Source organism: Sparus aurata, chromosome 15, assembly GCF_900880675.1.
Source record: "Sparus aurata chromosome 15, fSpaAur1.1, whole genome shotgun sequence".
NCBI lineage: Eukaryota > Metazoa > Chordata > Actinopteri > Spariformes > Sparidae > Sparus > Sparus aurata.
In genome coordinates this window covers 28,981,350-28,998,994 of record NC_044201.1, presented here as the reverse complement: position 1 = coordinate 28,998,994, position 17,645 = coordinate 28,981,350, and the positions used below count along the sequence as shown (strand labels likewise).

The 17,645-nt window shown below is 41.2% G+C and overlaps 1 protein-coding gene across 2 annotated transcripts in view; it reads left to right on the top strand.

Moving 5' to 3' along the window:
* nrg3a (neuregulin 3a) overlaps positions 1-17,645 on the top strand; it is a 333,275-nt gene that overhangs the window by 307,010 nt on the left and 8,620 nt on the right. For both annotated transcript variants that reach the window (XM_030442122.1, XM_030442123.1), the window contains 3 exons: positions 6,374-6,500; positions 13,917-14,032; positions 16,455-16,640. In XM_030442122.1, coding sequence (XP_030297982.1) covers positions 6,374-6,500; positions 13,917-14,032; positions 16,455-16,640 — 429 coding nt within the window. The remainder of the gene's footprint in view (positions 1-6,373; positions 6,501-13,916; positions 14,033-16,454; positions 16,641-17,645) is intronic.

Here is a 17,645-nt window from a genome sequence, read left to right as displayed (position 1 = left end):
GTGGCGGACATTTGTTTCGCCTTGATCATCATGCGGGACACTCTCTCGTGGCGTGCCCGTTTGCTGATCACCCATCCCCGCATGTTTATCTCCAGCTCCTCGCTAGACTTCTTCCTCCTCCAGCAGGCAGCCTGGTCCTGCTGCTTTCCTCCTCGGACAGACACTGAAGCTCAGTTTGATTTTTTCACCAATCTCTCACTCTCTAAAATAAATGAATAAAAATAAAATAAAAAACGGCCGTCCATCGGCCCACCGGAAAAAACCCCGGTACTCCCGATGGCCAGTCCACCCCTGCAATAGCAGTTTCTCCAGTGGCTGTGTGTGTGTGTGTGTGTAGGTGTGTGTGTGTGTGTGTGCGCGCGTTATCAAGTTACTGTTCAATGAGTAACTTTCCCTGATCAACGATGTCGGTAAATGGATGGGCTGTGCTACAACAGTAGTTGCGTGGTGGTGTTTAACGCGGGCCCTTTAAATTTAGAACCAAGAACGAACAGGGTGACTAAGCGACTTAGGTGGAGTGGACTAGGTGGATTTTCCTCTTTGTGCGCTTTCGGTCTGAACGCACGACACTGTGTAATATTTTTACACCAGACCACCATTACATTTTTCATCTCGCGCACCCCCTGGGGGCGGCTTGCGCACCCCCAGGGGTGCGCGCACCACACTTTGGGAATCCCTGGAGTAGATAGATGATTCAGACACACCCAGACTGTCATCCAGAAAACTGCCTTGTTTTACAGAACCATGATCTTTTTGCTAAACCGAACCAAACTGCAATCATTTCATAACGTAAACGATGTTATGACAAAGGTCCAGAACACCTGTCGCTGGTTCTCTCCACTGTTCTCATGTATGTGGTTTTGGGAGTCATTGGTAATGGACGAACGTTCAGTCAGTTAGTTATCGAGATGTGTTGGCTTTAAACAAACCTCCAACAGACAGTTTTTCATCCAGAGGTCTTACTGTAGCTGTGTGCACACACTGTTCATGTCAGATGTGCAGATTTTATAATACGGCTGCACTATTTTTTTTTTTTTATATATATATATTCTCTTTTATCTGTCTATGTCACTTTTTCCAGATCCCATTAACTTTAGTACACTATTATCATATTTGTAATAAACCAGAATTGTAATTATTAACCTCTATAAAAGCAACACAAATGCACCTTTAAGATATCAAATAAAACAATATTCTATTTACAGTTACATTTATATCGCCACACAAATAAACATCGTGAACATGAAACTTCTCAGAATATTCCCCCGCAGCACTGCCCTTCATGGATGGCCTTAGAGGCTGAGATCAGGTCATGGTTACCTGTCACAGACTAGTTTGTGTTAGCCTAAGGTTGTATCTATTATGCAAATATACATTGACTGCAAGCAAGTTCAAGGACTGTAATTGGGCATTTTCACCCAACTCTTAGATTGATTCCATTTTTCCAGTCATGCGCAAATGCTGCATGTAGAATTTCTCATGAATATATTGACAGGTAAATCAGCCGCAGTGACATGTAATTTCATCCCAACCATCATTTTCTTGCTTTCACTTGAACTGAAAGTTGCTCCGATGACTTTCAAACTTCCAAACTCACTTTGACGATCACATTTTTGGCAAATTCTGAGTACTTAAGTAAGCAAAATGTTATGGTATTTGGTCATAAGCCCAGTTGGGTGTGGGCAGATAAATTGCCCAAGGAGATATTTTGTTCATTTAGAGAAGGCCGGTTGAACATGTTGAGGCATCAAACATCTTGAGCGAAATCCCAGACTGGGCATTTGCAACAATTTGTAAATCTCATTATGTGCACACACATATTCATAGCCCATTATAACTCAAAGGTCATCTAGCTCCTGCACTGTCTCGCTGCTTATATGCATATAACTGCAGTGCATGCTGTCTGTGTGCATATTAATTGGCATTTGAATGGCCAACCTTCCATTTCTTAGTGTGAGAATTACTTTGCCTGGAGATATTCGATATTCTCAATAGGATGGGTCAAACATCCGGTATGTAACGTCAGTCTGTCATTCAGGGTGCATGGACCGTGGAGGTGGCTGTGATTGATGGCACTATAATTCCATAGGCTTCCCTCTGTAATATAATGATGTGAGTGAGTGAACAGCCTGACAACATGATAATCGGATCAAGGCATGATGGACAAGTGCTTTCAGTGAATCCCTTATCGAGTCAGGGAACTAACTTGTTCAATGGCAAGGATGCATACAGATCAGGAGGAAGTCTTCATCCAAATTTAAATACAGATAAAGTCAAAGGTCTTCTCACACTGAGAAAAAAAAGATCCTGATTAGAATACAGCTAAATGAACGACGATTGATTCTTCAAGTCATGCTGTCGTCATTGCTCTTTAAAGGGCAACCTTAAGCACAGTGTGTTTGGAGAGCAAAGGTTTTTCTCTTTTTTGTCTCTCTGCCGAGCACTGACAGGAAGGTCAAAGTGCTGAATTAAAGTGCGTTTACGGGTGTTTACATCCATGTTTGGTGGCTCATCAGGTCCCCACAGCAGCAAGACAATGATCCAGATCAAGGAAACCAAAGAGGTCTAGAGCCAAGCAGCTGAATGTTTTTGAATGTCAAAGCAATTTAATCTCAATCGAACTGAAGGAGAACACCTGTAGTACACACCTGACAGAGCATCACCATCACTCCCAGCATGCCAAATACAGCAGCCTGGTCAGTGGCACTGTTCTTCTAAATTTCACACCATAAGTACTCCTTCATTGTCACTTCTTGCGGGACAAATTGACGGACGGATCACGCACTGGACTTTCCTTCCAAAGACCGAGGGAGTAACATAAATGTTGGTGAAGATGTGAATGACATACTTTATCACTTATGTAACATGACGTGGGCTACGTGACTTGCGTATCTTCCAAAACATTTTAGTTAGGAGAGTGAACTTAGTTATTTTACCCAACAAAATCTTTTCCTAATCCTAACCAACTAATTTGGGAAAAACCCAACCAGTCGCCAATGAATCGCGAGTGAGAACGTGTTGGTTCAATTAGATGTTTCCTCTTTTGTTAAACTGCCTAATTAGACTCTGTCTTCTAAATTGGTCAGTTCATCTGATATAGGTGTAATCACTCTACAATTTAACCTGACGATCAATTGTTTAACCTCATAGTCGCGGTTTAACATGGAGTCCAATATCATGCAGAGAACAGGACAGCAAATGGTAAATGAGCCATTTTTGCAAACAAAGACTACAATACACTACAATATTCCATGAAATTATTACGCTCTACATCACTCTAGTAGACAAACGTGCTAATAATTACATAATTAGTAGTATTATAACCAATTCTGCTTTAATTTCACACATTAAAAAAGGTTGTGTCAATCCATTAACACAGAGATCAGTTATGTGAAAACTATCACCCCCTAAAATTCATAAATAATTGCTGCAGCTTTCTCATAATTAGTTGTTTGGATGTTCAGCTCGTGCAAGTCAAACCAGTCTTGGTGTGGGTGGAAGTTTCCTCAGCACTCGATGATAAGAGAAAAGATACTAAAGAGGATTATTCATTGATCTTTATTTCAGCCCGGTCACTAAACCAGACTGTCAGTATTTAATGATTAAGGAAAACCGTTAAGTGCATCCATTGCCAACTTTTTAAACCACCACAACACTTGGAGGAAATCAGAGAACAATCACGGTTGCAATTCATATAAACATAAATGCTAGTTGAGCTCGCTACACACCCTAACAATCAGCCTCACTACAGGAAGGAATACAGATCTGACACTGAGGACCTGTGTCGTATTTTTCACTCCTGTATTTCTTTTCTCTTCACGACTGTCTAATAAAAGCATATAATTGTCACTAATAGTATTTTAAGTAGCATTATTAAACACACACTTTGCCATTGCAGCTGCCAGGGGTCTCTGAATCAAAACAAACAAGGAAATCTATGACGTGACTCAGGCAGTAATGTTCACAGACGAGGTAATGTTTGAGAGTTAATGCTTTGTCCTCCCTCTCCGTCTGACTCTCAGAAAACGAAGGCGACAGTCGACATAATGAATCGTACCGTTACCTTGAACAAAGCTACAGATTTATCTGTGTGTTAACTTCGTTTTGGATGTTGTTAACACAAAACTCAACAACATAACAAGTTGTTGTCTAGTATTACATATTATATATAAATCTCCAATTGAAATGACAATTACAAATTGGTAGACCCTCTTGTAATTAAAAAACAGGTTTAACTAATCAAATGAAGTCACAGGTTGACATCATACACACGGTGATGTTTGAGGCTACCTGACGTTATTCAAACATGGCAGATTTCATGTTTGTGCATCAAGAGCCATTCGCTCATAAAGAGCAAGCAAACCCTTTTGCATTCAGAAGCATCAAATAAATAAGCAGGTTTTGTTAAGGCTTTAGAAGAGATAAGGGACATTTTCATACTAGGCAAGGACTTTTTTTCCAAAAGCTGTGTGTACCAAACGACGCAGCCTTCGTCTAAGAAAATATAATCAAAGTGCCATAGAAGTGGAGCGTACCATGAGGCTGTTGGTAAACACTTCATTACATTCGCTGTCATTCAGCAGATAGCCCAGACAGAAGCTGTAATGGCCTCATCAGCTGTATCTGATAATGAGCATACCTCTGCTATACAACAGAATGAAGTTGGGATAAAGGGGTTTATTGCATTTCCATCCGGTCAGTGTAATTGCACAAACTTTGGGAACTAGTGTCGTGATAATAAGAGCATGTAATGTACACTGCTCTGAAAAACAAACCAGAGGAGCTTCTTTGAGATGAATGGAACAAATCTGATTATGACCTCCTGCTCCACAAGGTCTAATTATTCCACTTCCTCTAACATGATTATCTACAGACCCCTTTGCCAAGAGTCAAGTTTGCATCTATGCAAGATTAGGGTCAAGCTAATTAGTTTCCCAGTCAGTGAGTTCAGTCCTTCAGTGTCTTCGCAATACATATAACAAAACACTCTGATTCAGCCAGTTGATAAAAAAAACACATCTGAGAAAAGAAAGTCTAGACTCAGAACCTCTTGAAATGATAGTGTATAAAGAGTCAAGGTGTGTCACCTCAACAGGAATATTGGTGTGTTTGAAATCTTTCTTATTACACCCAACAGAAGAAAGAAAGAGAGGTACAGACAGAAAGCTTCTGTTTGGTCAACAGCTCACTTTCTTCTTTTCTCCCCTCCTCAAGGGCGTGAAACTGGTAGAATGCAATCCTCCTTGGGCACTGACTCATATTTATTAAAGATTGTCTGTGGATGAGTCTAAAACTTTGAAAGAAAACCCTGTAAATACGCCACAGTGTCCTCCAAAAGAATGTCACAGGACATCATGGATTTTTGCAAATCTTTTATACTACTTTACTTTTCTAAATTTAGTCTTTGGACTTGGTTGTTGTGGATTTGTATGTAAAAACAAACCTTAATTGGTGTGTTTCTGAAGCTTGCTTTGTGAGTTTTAAATGCATTACTTTAATTTATTGAGACTATTAGCATTACTATTGGAACTACAGAACGAGCCAGGAGAACGACAACATGCACTGTGATGAAGAAATTGTAATGTTCATTTGGTCGTATAAAAGGAGACTTCGAGAGTGACATGCCGTGATGACGTATCGTAGATTTAAGAGACGGGTTGATCGTTAAAAGTCACGACATCACAACTAAACGGTGGAATAGGTCAACAGGTCAGCATGTCCAGAAAAAAACAATATATCTAAACATTCCCAAAACAACAGTATCACACATACCAACCTCCGCTATGGTCATAATTTGGTTAGTATGAGGCGAGAAAACTACTTGATTGAGTCTTGGAAAACGTTGTAATTTGGGTTAAAACAAATAACAAATATAAATATTGTTCATGATAATCTGCCCTCACTTTTGACCTATATGGTAATTTTCCAGATGAGGACTGGCTGGTTCTGTGGGGATGACATCAAACTGGTGTCATCTTCATTTCTTTGTAAATCCAAGGCACTGCAACTGTCACTAGGCTCCTGTTTTGAATTAATTAGACCAAACTCAGAGATGTGTTTCAGGGGGATTTGGTGGAAATGTTGAGTGCAGAACATAATTATGACACTAAGGAACTCGAAACATATTCATTAGAAGTCATTTGGAGTTGCTACGGATGGATTCATGGATGTGGCCTCTTAGTTGGAAGTAACCGAGGATGGTTAAAGGCCTTTGTTGAACTTTGACGAGCAGATGCTTCATATTTATGTAAAGAGTAGCAGCTCAAAGCGAGCGTTAATGCAGGAAACACAGTAATTCAGTTGAAAGTGGTCAAATCCCAACTGCAATGAATTGCACCCATGCGTAATAACGTTATTTTCCCCTTCTCTTCAGGAGGCGCAGAGAGAAGCTGCAGGCCCATCTGAAGGAGAGTCGCAGTTTGAAAAACTACACTGCGAATTCCCACAGTGCCCTGGATGCCAAGATGAGAGCCTCTAACAACAACCTGCAAATGCATGAGGTGACTGCTGCGGCTCCTTTTTTCCATTTTCATCATCCGCCTTGACTTCCTTTCAAGACTGGCTGCCTTACAAATATGTTCGGCAGATAACATGACTTGAGTAACATTAACTTGATAAATGCATGCATGATGATAAAGAACCACAACACAGTTTCTTTATCAGCGATTTTTTTCAGCATTCAATATATGTTCCAATAGTTGCCATCGGCAGAAATTATAATGAGTCCGTTGCTTACATTCGAAATGCATTCAGAAATATGTGGCAGAAGTGCCCCTGAAGAGATTATCACAAATCGGACACATGCAGTGCAAATAGAACACCTCAGAGTATTAGCATTGGCGATAAAATTCATCACCTCCTGCAGTTTTTAGCCTCATATGCATCAGTATGTATTCCCGTCTCCACCTGGCCACTTGCGTCGGGCTCGCAGGTCTTTGAGTGAGCAATCGTTCGGTGGTTTGGGAGCGCGGTGCTCGGCCAGCGACATCATTCATCATCTTCTCAGCGCTCTTTGTCATCACATCTCTTCCCACATGTGCGTTGAGGAGTAGCTGCTATGGAGAACATTACCTTAATTTGTATGTCAATCATATCCACATCTTCCACAGCCTTGAGGGAGTGCGTGCTTGTATGTATTTGTGCACCATTGGGCATAAATTAGCTCTAATCGTTTTTACATATTTATCCTGTAAGTCAGCGATCTCATCTGCACAGTTTTGACACAAAGCTCTATTGGATGAATTATATGCCTCCTCCAAAGGCACAATTTAGATTTAAAATGAAGCAAGGTGCATGTACTGTATACGCCGTGGACTGTATATGCATCATAAACATTAATATACACAACGTGGGTAAATCACTGCGTGGGAGAAGCACAGAATTTTACATCCTGTATGTGCGATCCAGCTTGCATAAAGACAAGAATTACAAATGTATTATAATACACTGATGCATCCTTAATGCACTGCAAATGATGTCATGATATACATGTGAAATGCAGGCAGTGAGGTGACAAAATACTGTATATAACTATTCAATGCCTAACTTCAATCAATGGTTCAAAGACATAAAAAGTGTTTGAACGGTGCAGGACCGCACGGGCCCCATCGACTTCAATCTTGAGCTAATAGACTTTAAAACATGAGGGTGTTGTTGCCTGCGGATCTTGAGATTCGGTTCACAAAGGGTTCAGATGTCTAAGCTATAGCTAGGAGGCAGGGCTAACCAATGCTTTAAAGTAATCTGTAAAATCTGGAGTTGGCGAAGACGACGTGTCAGGTGTGTCTCCTCACATTACCCTCAAGCTGAGCGCTCTGCCGAGGACAAACAAACACAAAGTAAAAAACTTACATGGAGATCCAGGGAATGGCATCACTCTGCCTTCCACGTGAGTTTAGATCCTGTATACCACACGCTTAATAAAGATGTGGGGTAATTAAACTACACTGGTGTTGTTGCAGCCATAAGAAGTACATATACTAATACATAGATCTGCATATGCAGAATACAAGTACACATGTTCAACGTCCACATCAACAAAACAGTAACTGGGAATAAGTGTGTTCAGAACTGTAACCCAATCAACTAAAACATGCAACCATGCAAATATTCATATATTTTCTTATATTTCTCAACATAACAATCGACACAAGACTGGAAAAAAAGATGAGTTATTTATCAGGATGTCTGTCTTACATGAAGAGATCAGTGGCAGCTGTATTCTCCTTGGTTTTTATAATTCATTCAACATTCATTCGTCTTTGGCACTGAACTCAAACATGTGCAGCCTGAATCTCTATTTAAATCCTCAAATGTTTTGCCTTTTTAGCACATTATTACTGTTACTTTTCACTTTTCTTTTACATAATTTTCATAATCTTTTTTCCTTACGTAAATCAATAGGAATGCTCAAACCTCCAGCTCTTTAAACTCATTCCCCTTCGTCTTTCAGAGGGGAACTTCATTCAAAGTTAAAATGGGTCACTGCTCTTTATCAGCTCATTTCAGCTTTGTGATACCTTTTCATACTTTCTGAGAAATTGGAGAAGTTTGAGTTTCAGGCGGCTTTTAGATTTTTTGCGACCTCGTAATGGACGTGAATTTTGGCAGCTCGAGCTGGTCGAGTTAGACATTTTAAACACATTATACAAAAAATGTCCATTCATGCTTCCTTAAACTGAAATTCCAACGGACAGGGGTTATGCTTTTTGGTTTGACCTGTAATGGATTCAGGTTCACTGTCAGTCTTCACTACATTTCTAACTCAAGGCAGAAATGAATACTGACTTTGCTGCATGCATACTTTCTTATTGCTTTAGTTCCTTTACTTCATAATAACCATCATTGATGAAAGGCGAATATACAGTAATTAAACTTTTCTACGTATCTGTTAACAATAAAATGCTTTAGAAACCGCAAGCTGTGCTAGATGCTTTGTGACATAAACAGTGCTTGCAAAGCTAGTAGTTCAGTTAGGTGTGACTAAATCTCATTCCTAACGTGTCAAATACAGCAGTGTGCTCATCGTTGACGCTGTAGTTACCCCTCTAGTATCCCGTCTTGAAGTGTCCAAATTGTGCAGTATAACGAGCAAGAATAGTCTGAATCAGGGGGCAGTTAGGTGTGTCAAATAGTGGGCATAAGTTAGTTAGCTTACTTAAATAATGTAACTCACTGGACTTATGTTAAGTAAGAGACATCATGTATGTTACCACACTTACGTAACATACAAGCTTGAAAATAAGTTATCTTAACCCAAAGTATGATCTTTCCCTAAACCCGACCAAACTGCGACAGTTCAAAAGTCATAATATGTCACACAGTGTTAACTGTTTGTCATTAAGTTTTACTTTGAAAGGTTAATTAGACATTTAATTAGACAAACTTGACGGCAGAGGGGAAGGTAAAGCCTCGTAGTTAAAGCTAAAGGCCGCTAATGAAGCTGCTGAGTTTGAGGAGCTGGAATGAGAATAACAATGATCACTATTATTGTGTTATTTTGTATATTAATGATTATCACTTCTGCAGATAATATAACAAGTATACTACAACGGAATGCAATGATATACATTAAATAAAATGTCCTAAAATCACACAATATTAAAACTAATTGCTGTATTAGCACCGGTTCATGAATTACTGATTATTGTTTACTGTTGTTGAGAAAAACTAAGCCGAAACCTTTCTGTATAAACCTTGCTTTTAAATCTCGCTTTATTAAATTCATTTTGTCTGGAAGGGCCGTAGGGAAACTTTCATGCAAATGAACTGCATTTGTTTATTTTGTGCCTACACACCCAAAACTGCATTGATTTCTGTCTGCAGGCGATTTGCAGTTACCCAAATTTCAGATCACAGAGCAACAAGCAGGAGGTCAGCTGTGTTTGAGGAGCGTGCGCTTACACAAACACAGCCGGATGTTATTCTACGTTTCTCTTTCTTTCTTCCTTTCTTCTTTCGTACGTCTTCACCACCGATTAATCCCTGTTTCTTTTTCTAATCTGATTCCACCGGGGGATTTACTTTTTTTTTGTTTAAACACTTGCACATGTAAACAAACGCCCCACAAAGTTGGGTAGGTCATGAGGAAGGCAGCAGAACTATCCAGCAGCGGCCTGTTATTGGGAATGAGTGCTTCTGATTAGCACCGCAGTGCCGTTTGTTGGAAGTATTTGATTAAGCAGTGAACTAAAGAGCTGCTCTGACTGAGCCGCTCTTTCTCTATCAATCAGTTTTACCACCCTATCATGTATTCCACAGGTTTTCCACAGAGTCTCTCTGTCATTGCTGCATAATTGAAACTGTCTCTATCATGAACAGGACTACCCTGAGCGTGCTCTGCTAAGCTTCGGTCTGAGAGTACACAGTTGTGTGTGTGTGCGTGTGTTTAATGGCGTTAAGCTGTTATTGATGCCAGCATCTCTGCACAAATCATAAAAATCATCTGCTGGCTCCCTCCGGATAGTCTGTCAGTGTTAAAAAACCTCAGTGCCGGCGGCATACGGTCCCTATCTCACAGATTAAAACATCCATTACAATGTCCACGCATACACACACACACATATATCCATTAATATATGCCATTACATGCTCCCTTTGCACCACAGATGTCCAGAATCAGCATGAAGTCACTGTCAAAGCAATGATTACTTTTGCCAGTTGTATCTGCGTGTCATTTACGGAGCTGGAGAGTTTCTTTCGCCTGCAGCTGTGCGAGAAAACATTACATTTAAATTGATGACCTCTATAAACAGTTGGTATTGCTGCATGACACATGCACACAGTTTCTGTGTGTTTTTTTCCCTCGAGCAGTCTCCCTAAAGCCTTAATCTATTTTCAGACTGAAACAAAATGGACGCTGAACCGCACAGTGTCAGCGTTAACTGATTGGAGGCACTTATCTCTGTGAGCCGTTCAGCAGAGCTCTTTATTAGTCTGTAACAGATAAATAAGTTAAACGTGAGACTTTTTCTGCCTTAACTGTAAAAGCAAAGCATTGTTAAGTCAGTGAACCTGGACATTCCTTTAGTTACGACTAGCAGGGGCGATTATACTGCCATCCATTTCTTCTTAATCATGAATTATTTAACAGCACATGCAAGCCTTAACCTTCCCTCTCCGTTTGAATAATTGGAGCCCACTTTCTGGTGTAATTTCCCTTTCGTTAAACTTCTTATTTGCTGTTTTATCCCAGGCTGAGAAAGGATCGACTGCTCACTAGAAGCACCTGTGTCAGTTGTCGTGGAAGTTCCAGCAGGATTACCTGAATTGATCAGTGAAAGAAATCGTAAATCATTTAGAACATTTGGCCAGTAAAGATGCAAAATCAGTGAAGCCGTATTCGACAGCACAACATGGACTGATTCGAACAGGATGAGCAGCATCTGAACACATGAGACACACCGCAAAGACTTTAAAGAACGTCAAAGTTCAGGCTTGACGTGTTTCACAGGAGTTTCTAATTAACCTGCTGCCAGTTCTTTCTTTACTAAGGATGGTAGTCTAGTATCAAATCAAGTTCAGAAAGAAAGTATTTCATGGTTTCATAAGTACAAATCAGTCTTGAAATGTCTGAATGGTCACAGAACGATGGCAGCATGTGTGACGCTAATGAGGCTGGTGTCCTGCAGAGGGACCTCGGAGGGGATTGCCTCACTGACAACCTTGTTAGTCAGACATCAAACTCAGAACTTTGTATTTAAAAAAGAAAAGACATAAATGTACTTTTGAGCAAAAAATAGTCTCTTCTTAGCTTATTTTACAAAAGTCTAGACGATGCTGTCTAAGATAATGCTGAGGAGAGGAAACTGTCACTGCCAGATAGATGCGAACCACAGATAGGTTTGTGGCGCAGATAAGAAATCAAACCGGCACCGCTCCCCTCACATCTCTGAGGCCTTTAGAGTTTAAAGCCTCAAACACTTTCTTGTGTTGTCCTGTGTTCTTTTGAATGGTTCACAGCAGATCTCTGCCGCTGTGCAGCCGAGTCTGCCTTGTCAACCGTATTGTGAAGTGCTGAACAAAGAACTATTTTGTTTCACTGCATATTTGTCGCTCCAAAGATGGAGAGTAACATGCAGAAAGTTGAAAGGGAGAACCTGGGACTTACAATAGTGCTGATTTAGATCTCCTGTCATGGCGGCTACCGGAGGGAAAGGGGGAAGGGGTGACGAGCAAAAAGATCAACGTCACTTTCAAAAGCGATGAAAAGCAATAAAGAGATTATTTCAAGATGAATGCATTTCCAAGTAAAATGAAGGCCAGAAGACAAACATGTGATGTTAAGAGCCAAAATTAGAGTTTTTTTTTTCTTGCAGGAAAGAGATACCCATGAAGCATGAAGGGTCTCTGTCTAGATAACATATAATGTCTGTTTGTCTGACACTTAGTTCTCCATCTCTCTACATATTTAATCCATTCCAACCTAATATTTCTTGATTTTCCACTGAACAGAAGCACTGAGGGGCTTAATTGCATAGATTTAATAATCAACTTCCCCACTGTGGTAAATCCAGGCTTTGAAAGGGGCTTATTAATTATTAAGATCTTGGTATTTCTGCCTTATTGGATGAGAACAGAGAGCTGGGTGGATACACAAAGGGTGTGCATTTTTTACATTGCAGTGAGGCCTTTTACCAGAGCGTCTGTTGGAAATAATTTCGGGCTCTGACATGTGTATTATATCCCACAGGCTTGAGAAAAGTGTGAGCAGCTGATTGTGCTTCTATAGAATCAAGAGGATGAGTTTCAAATATTGTGCTAATGCCTCGGTAGCTTACTAGCTGTCTGGCTTACATTACATTGCTTTTGCTGACTTGTGCATGAGAGTACTAATTTAGTTTGGCAATTAATTGGTTGTTCTTGGTACCGCTCTTCTAATGTCAGTTCAGACTGACAGAGGAGGATTGCAAATGTTAGCCTATCAAGCGCAATTAGTGGCCAGATAATGATGCAGTGGTCCTTTTTATTTGATGACATGTTTGATAGCATGAACAAATTGCCAGCGTCTGTGCTGCTTTTCTATCTCTGTCAGACAGAGATAAAGTAAAGCAAGAGTAATCACCACAGCTGAGGACGGCATGTTGTAAATGTCCGTATTTACGTAAATCCCATCAACGATAACTGATGGCATGTGAGGGTCTTGAAGGGTTGTCCCATTTCATTGGGCGAGATTTCAACCACGACCCTCTGTAACTGTTCTGAGGGGCAAGGAGGCACTTTGAAATGAGGGGAATGGGTTAAAATTGGAAATAGGAAACGGGATTGAGCTAAACTTTTCTTAGTTTTCATAAAAATAGGATTTGGGTTGGAAACCATTAAGCTAACCTGTGAGTTGCACTGATACATCCACAGTGCAGACATATCTCAAAGATAGCCTGTCACCTTTTTCCTGCCCAGCAGCCAAATTTTGACACGTTTGGACTTGTGTGATCTTCTCACCTTTCGTTGCTGCTAGAAGGTTTGTGATACAACCAGAAGCCTTAATGCTTCTGATTCCGTCAAGCTGTCAGAGGCCTCCTTCACACCGTCGCACGGCTCAGTTTACTTCAATCCCTGAAAAGCCGAGAATGACGTCGGGGAAGGTGGGAGAAGTCAGAAATAGATGTAACTTGACTCCATTTGACTCTGACAGTCAGCTCCTTGAATCAAGACGGTAGGAACTCCACATCCCGAGGCTTTCAGAGTGTGGGAAAGAGCTGGGGGAGTTAATGGAAGAGATCTAAACAAAACGTCAATATAACTGGCTTCAGAAGAAGGAGAACTCTTACTCTGAGTGGGAACGCTTTGGATCGCATGATATTAAATAAACAAAATGTCTTCAACATCATTAGTGTTAATTTATCTGATGGATTCCTTTTAACTCACTCCCAAAAAAACACTAAAGTTTCTGTCATTGTTGTTGTTTGTATCTGCAGTACTGCAAACGGTCCTCGCAGCCCCGCCAAGGAAACGTTTGTGAGTCCAGCTTTGCACACTGCAACATCTCCACTGCACCATCCAACAGCTCCAGGGGAACAGCAAAACATCACAGGTATAATATTTAATTGCACACACGCGGACACATACAGGTGTAACGCTACAGTAGAGATGCAGCTGTCCCCTCTGCTCACTGCAGGAAACGGCAATAATGCAAATTACACCAACAATAGACAACTTCAGTGTCCCTCGCTATAATCAGCTCAGTGAAGAGAGAAATTGAATTATCCACATTACAGTGCAGCCAGAGCTAATTGCTGATTTACCGACGAATGATAGTAATTATAATTAAAGCTATAAACATGTTAATAAGCGTATCTATAACAGTCATGAGCACAGAGGAGATGCGACAGAGATAAGATGGGAAAGGCACGGGGACGCGCGGGGATTCATGAGCCAGCGTAAATGTGTAAATTCCAGTAAGCTTTTTGTTTTCCGTCGCGCTGCTCAGTGGTGTGTTAGAGCTGTCTGGGCTTTGGCATGTTCATCAGCAGCATCAACACACTCCAACACACACTTCAGTGCCTACTCCTGACAGTGCGAGGATTCAAATATTTGCCAAGGCTGGATTTTCTGTTACAACACACACGCTGACAAACACACTGACAGCGCCGAGCCAACGAGAGGGGAACTCCTGCAGATCCAGTTTGTACGTCAGACCGCTCGTTCACTTTCTGTCTAGTTTGAGGAAAGTTTTAAGTGATATAATCAGTGACTTATAAATTAATTCTGCCCCTGGTTTTGTGTTTTTACGTTGGGGAGAAAGAGTGAAATGACAGCATTTTGATCTGACATGAAACGGAAGCTTTCATTGGCTCATGTTTGCTCACTTTTTTAAAGAACTTTACTCTCAGTGATCGCTGTTCGGTTACAACCGCTCACACCTGAGAGCCTCTCAGTGCACCCATGGTTTCCTACCGCTAACTGTTAAGACACTCCACTGTAACAGCTGGGGGCTAATCGCCTTTTTTCAAGGGGATCCAGGCGGTAGTTGAGAGGAGATTTTCCCAGACAAGCCAGAAATACGATCAGACAACCTTCAAACCAAAAAGTCCACTTCTCTTCTGGATAAACTCCTCCTAGACCTTTTTTTTTTAAATCTCCTTTTCTCTCTATTTCATGCTCTCTCAATGAAGAACTGAGTTGATCGCTTGGGCGTTTGTCCGTTTCTCTCACCGCAAATGGCATTCTGAGTGGCCGATCGGGGTTTATTTGCTTGCAATTGCATCAGCTTAGACAGAGACTTGCACGCCATTGTCAGAATTGCGGAGTATGTTTGGATACCACACTCTAAAATAGCCAGAAAGAAACTGGCCAAGGCTAAATCTGTGATTCCGAAATATCTCATTTGAATGTCTTTGTACAAAACTTACCCAACACTGTGAGGAGCCTGGCTGTGAGCACAGCTTCCACTTGTTATGGCTAAGAAGCACATTTTCAGAGGCAAATCTATCCCTCAAAACTGCAGAGTTAAATATGAATGAGGGCCTAGAGTGAACATTTGCTACTTCTGTAAATTAAGTCAAAATGTACTTAAGATTTTTCTGCCTTCAGAATCTCTTCTGAGAGATTGGATGTGAGCAAAGAGGATGTGTGAATGAAGACCATGCTTTCCAATTACTGTAGTGCGACTGATTTGCCAAAGAGATACAAATCAACTGTTCCTCTTAAATGAGTTGTAATTAACGAGAAGACCACTCTGGACTTGTAGCTCTCCCCGACTGCAGGACATTTCCATTAACCTTTTGGTGAACTTTGGAACTAGGCTACACTTAAGAGGGTATTTCTTTTCCAATTCCATTCTCCTCTCCGTCTTTTCATGCAAATAATTGTTTCTCCACTCAAGGCAGAAATGTCCCAAAGGGTTGTGGGGTACAGACTTTCTTCCTGATGTTATTGTTTTGGCTGCTTGGTTTCCAGATCTATTAGTGTAAAAAGGGCAATCATTTAAATCTGCTGGTTATTTTGCAATTAATTCAGTTCCATAAAGCCTTTAAACTGTCGTCATATGTTGATACAGATTTCAGTTGTTAGGAGATAATTCTTTTAACAGCTGACAGCTTCGCTCAAACACTATGTGTACGATCTGCAAGACCTGATCCAGAGAAAGCAGGGGAGATTTAGAAGAAATTTGCAGGGGGCAGTCAGACCTGAGAGAGTCTGTGGAAGAGTTGCAGTGACATAATGCACCACAAATTGACAAGCACACAAATAGCAGCAATCACAATCAGTTAACTCTGTCAGCTTCACCTCTGCAAACCCATCTTCTTCCTGCGGTGATGATGAAGCAGCTAGTGAGTCCACTCGCATCTACTCAAGAATTGAGACTCTATCTGTCACAGTCAAAGTGTATTTTGGTTGAGAAGATGATTACCGCTTACACCAGCCATAAATCCAGTGGTTTCAAATATAACAGTGTGTTCCATCAGCCACTATGTCTAACAATAATACCTTTATTTTTATTTTTTTGCGGGCAGAAGTGGTTCCTTGTCTCACATCCCGGATCAGAGAACCCGGACAGCCCATTGGTCAGCCCCACGCAGGACCCCGCCAATACCCAGGGGAAGGTTAAATCCAATTGGAGGGTCCAAGTATTCGGGCCCCGCCTACCAACATCTTCAAGAAGTAGACTCCTCTGAGAGGGAGGCTGAAGCACAGAGGGGGTAAGGAGAATGTAGAGAAGGGCGTGTATGGAATCGCTCAAAACTGTTGAATCTCAACTCTGCGCTTCCGTCAGCGCAAACACATGATTGACTGATGTATTTCTCGGTTTTAATGCTTTAAAGCGGGGGGTTGGTGTTGGTGTTTGTGGGGAAAGGTTGTGTAACCGCAAATATTCTGTGTTTTATAGGCTCTTATTATGCCGACCGATAAAGGCTGGTGTAATGAGAGCTTAGAGATGTAGAGTATTTAAGGGTTTTATCCTCACTGTCTTGCCTCGTTCTGTCTCCGCTGTACTTCTTTGCTGTATCCTCCGTGTGCTGAGTCATTTCAACGAAAGCCACTAACTGTAACATAGAGCCTGCCGCGGACAAAGCTTCGGATTTAATTTCAAGAGTGGATATTTCAAAGCCAATTCTGTGTTGTTGTTTTTTTTCTTTTTTTTTAAGACTGCGTTTCTTTTTTTTAATCTTCTACACTCGCACCCCTCCATCCCTTTGTTTTCCAATCTGCTGAGCAAAGATAAAAAATAACAAGGTCACGTTATGTTGTGGTCTGCAGTCCAGTGGCGTGAGTTGAAAGGAAACGCTTCGCTGGGCGTTTGTGCTTTTAGGTGCGTGATGCAGGCTGCACATCCAGATTCTTCACCCTCTCTTCTCCCTCGCTGCCATCTTTTCATGCCTGCACAAAATCCTGATTCTCAGCTTTTTTTTTTTTTCCTCCAAAGGATTAGCAGGTGCACCAACAATTAAATCCTAATTCAAATGTAATAGAGTAGGGTTACGCTGCTCGGGCGAAACTGCATGTGCATAGCAGCCAGGGGGTATGCAAATGATCAGCGCCAGTGATTAGCAAGAAATGTATTCAGGCTGAAAGGCACTTCGACCCATTTTTGGTGGGTCATGAGTCAGTGCTTTACCCACCTGGCGAGGCTCACTTCAGGCGTTTGGGTCCCAGCGGTCCAGGCTCAGGATAAAGCTGCACATGACCTACATGCATACTAATAG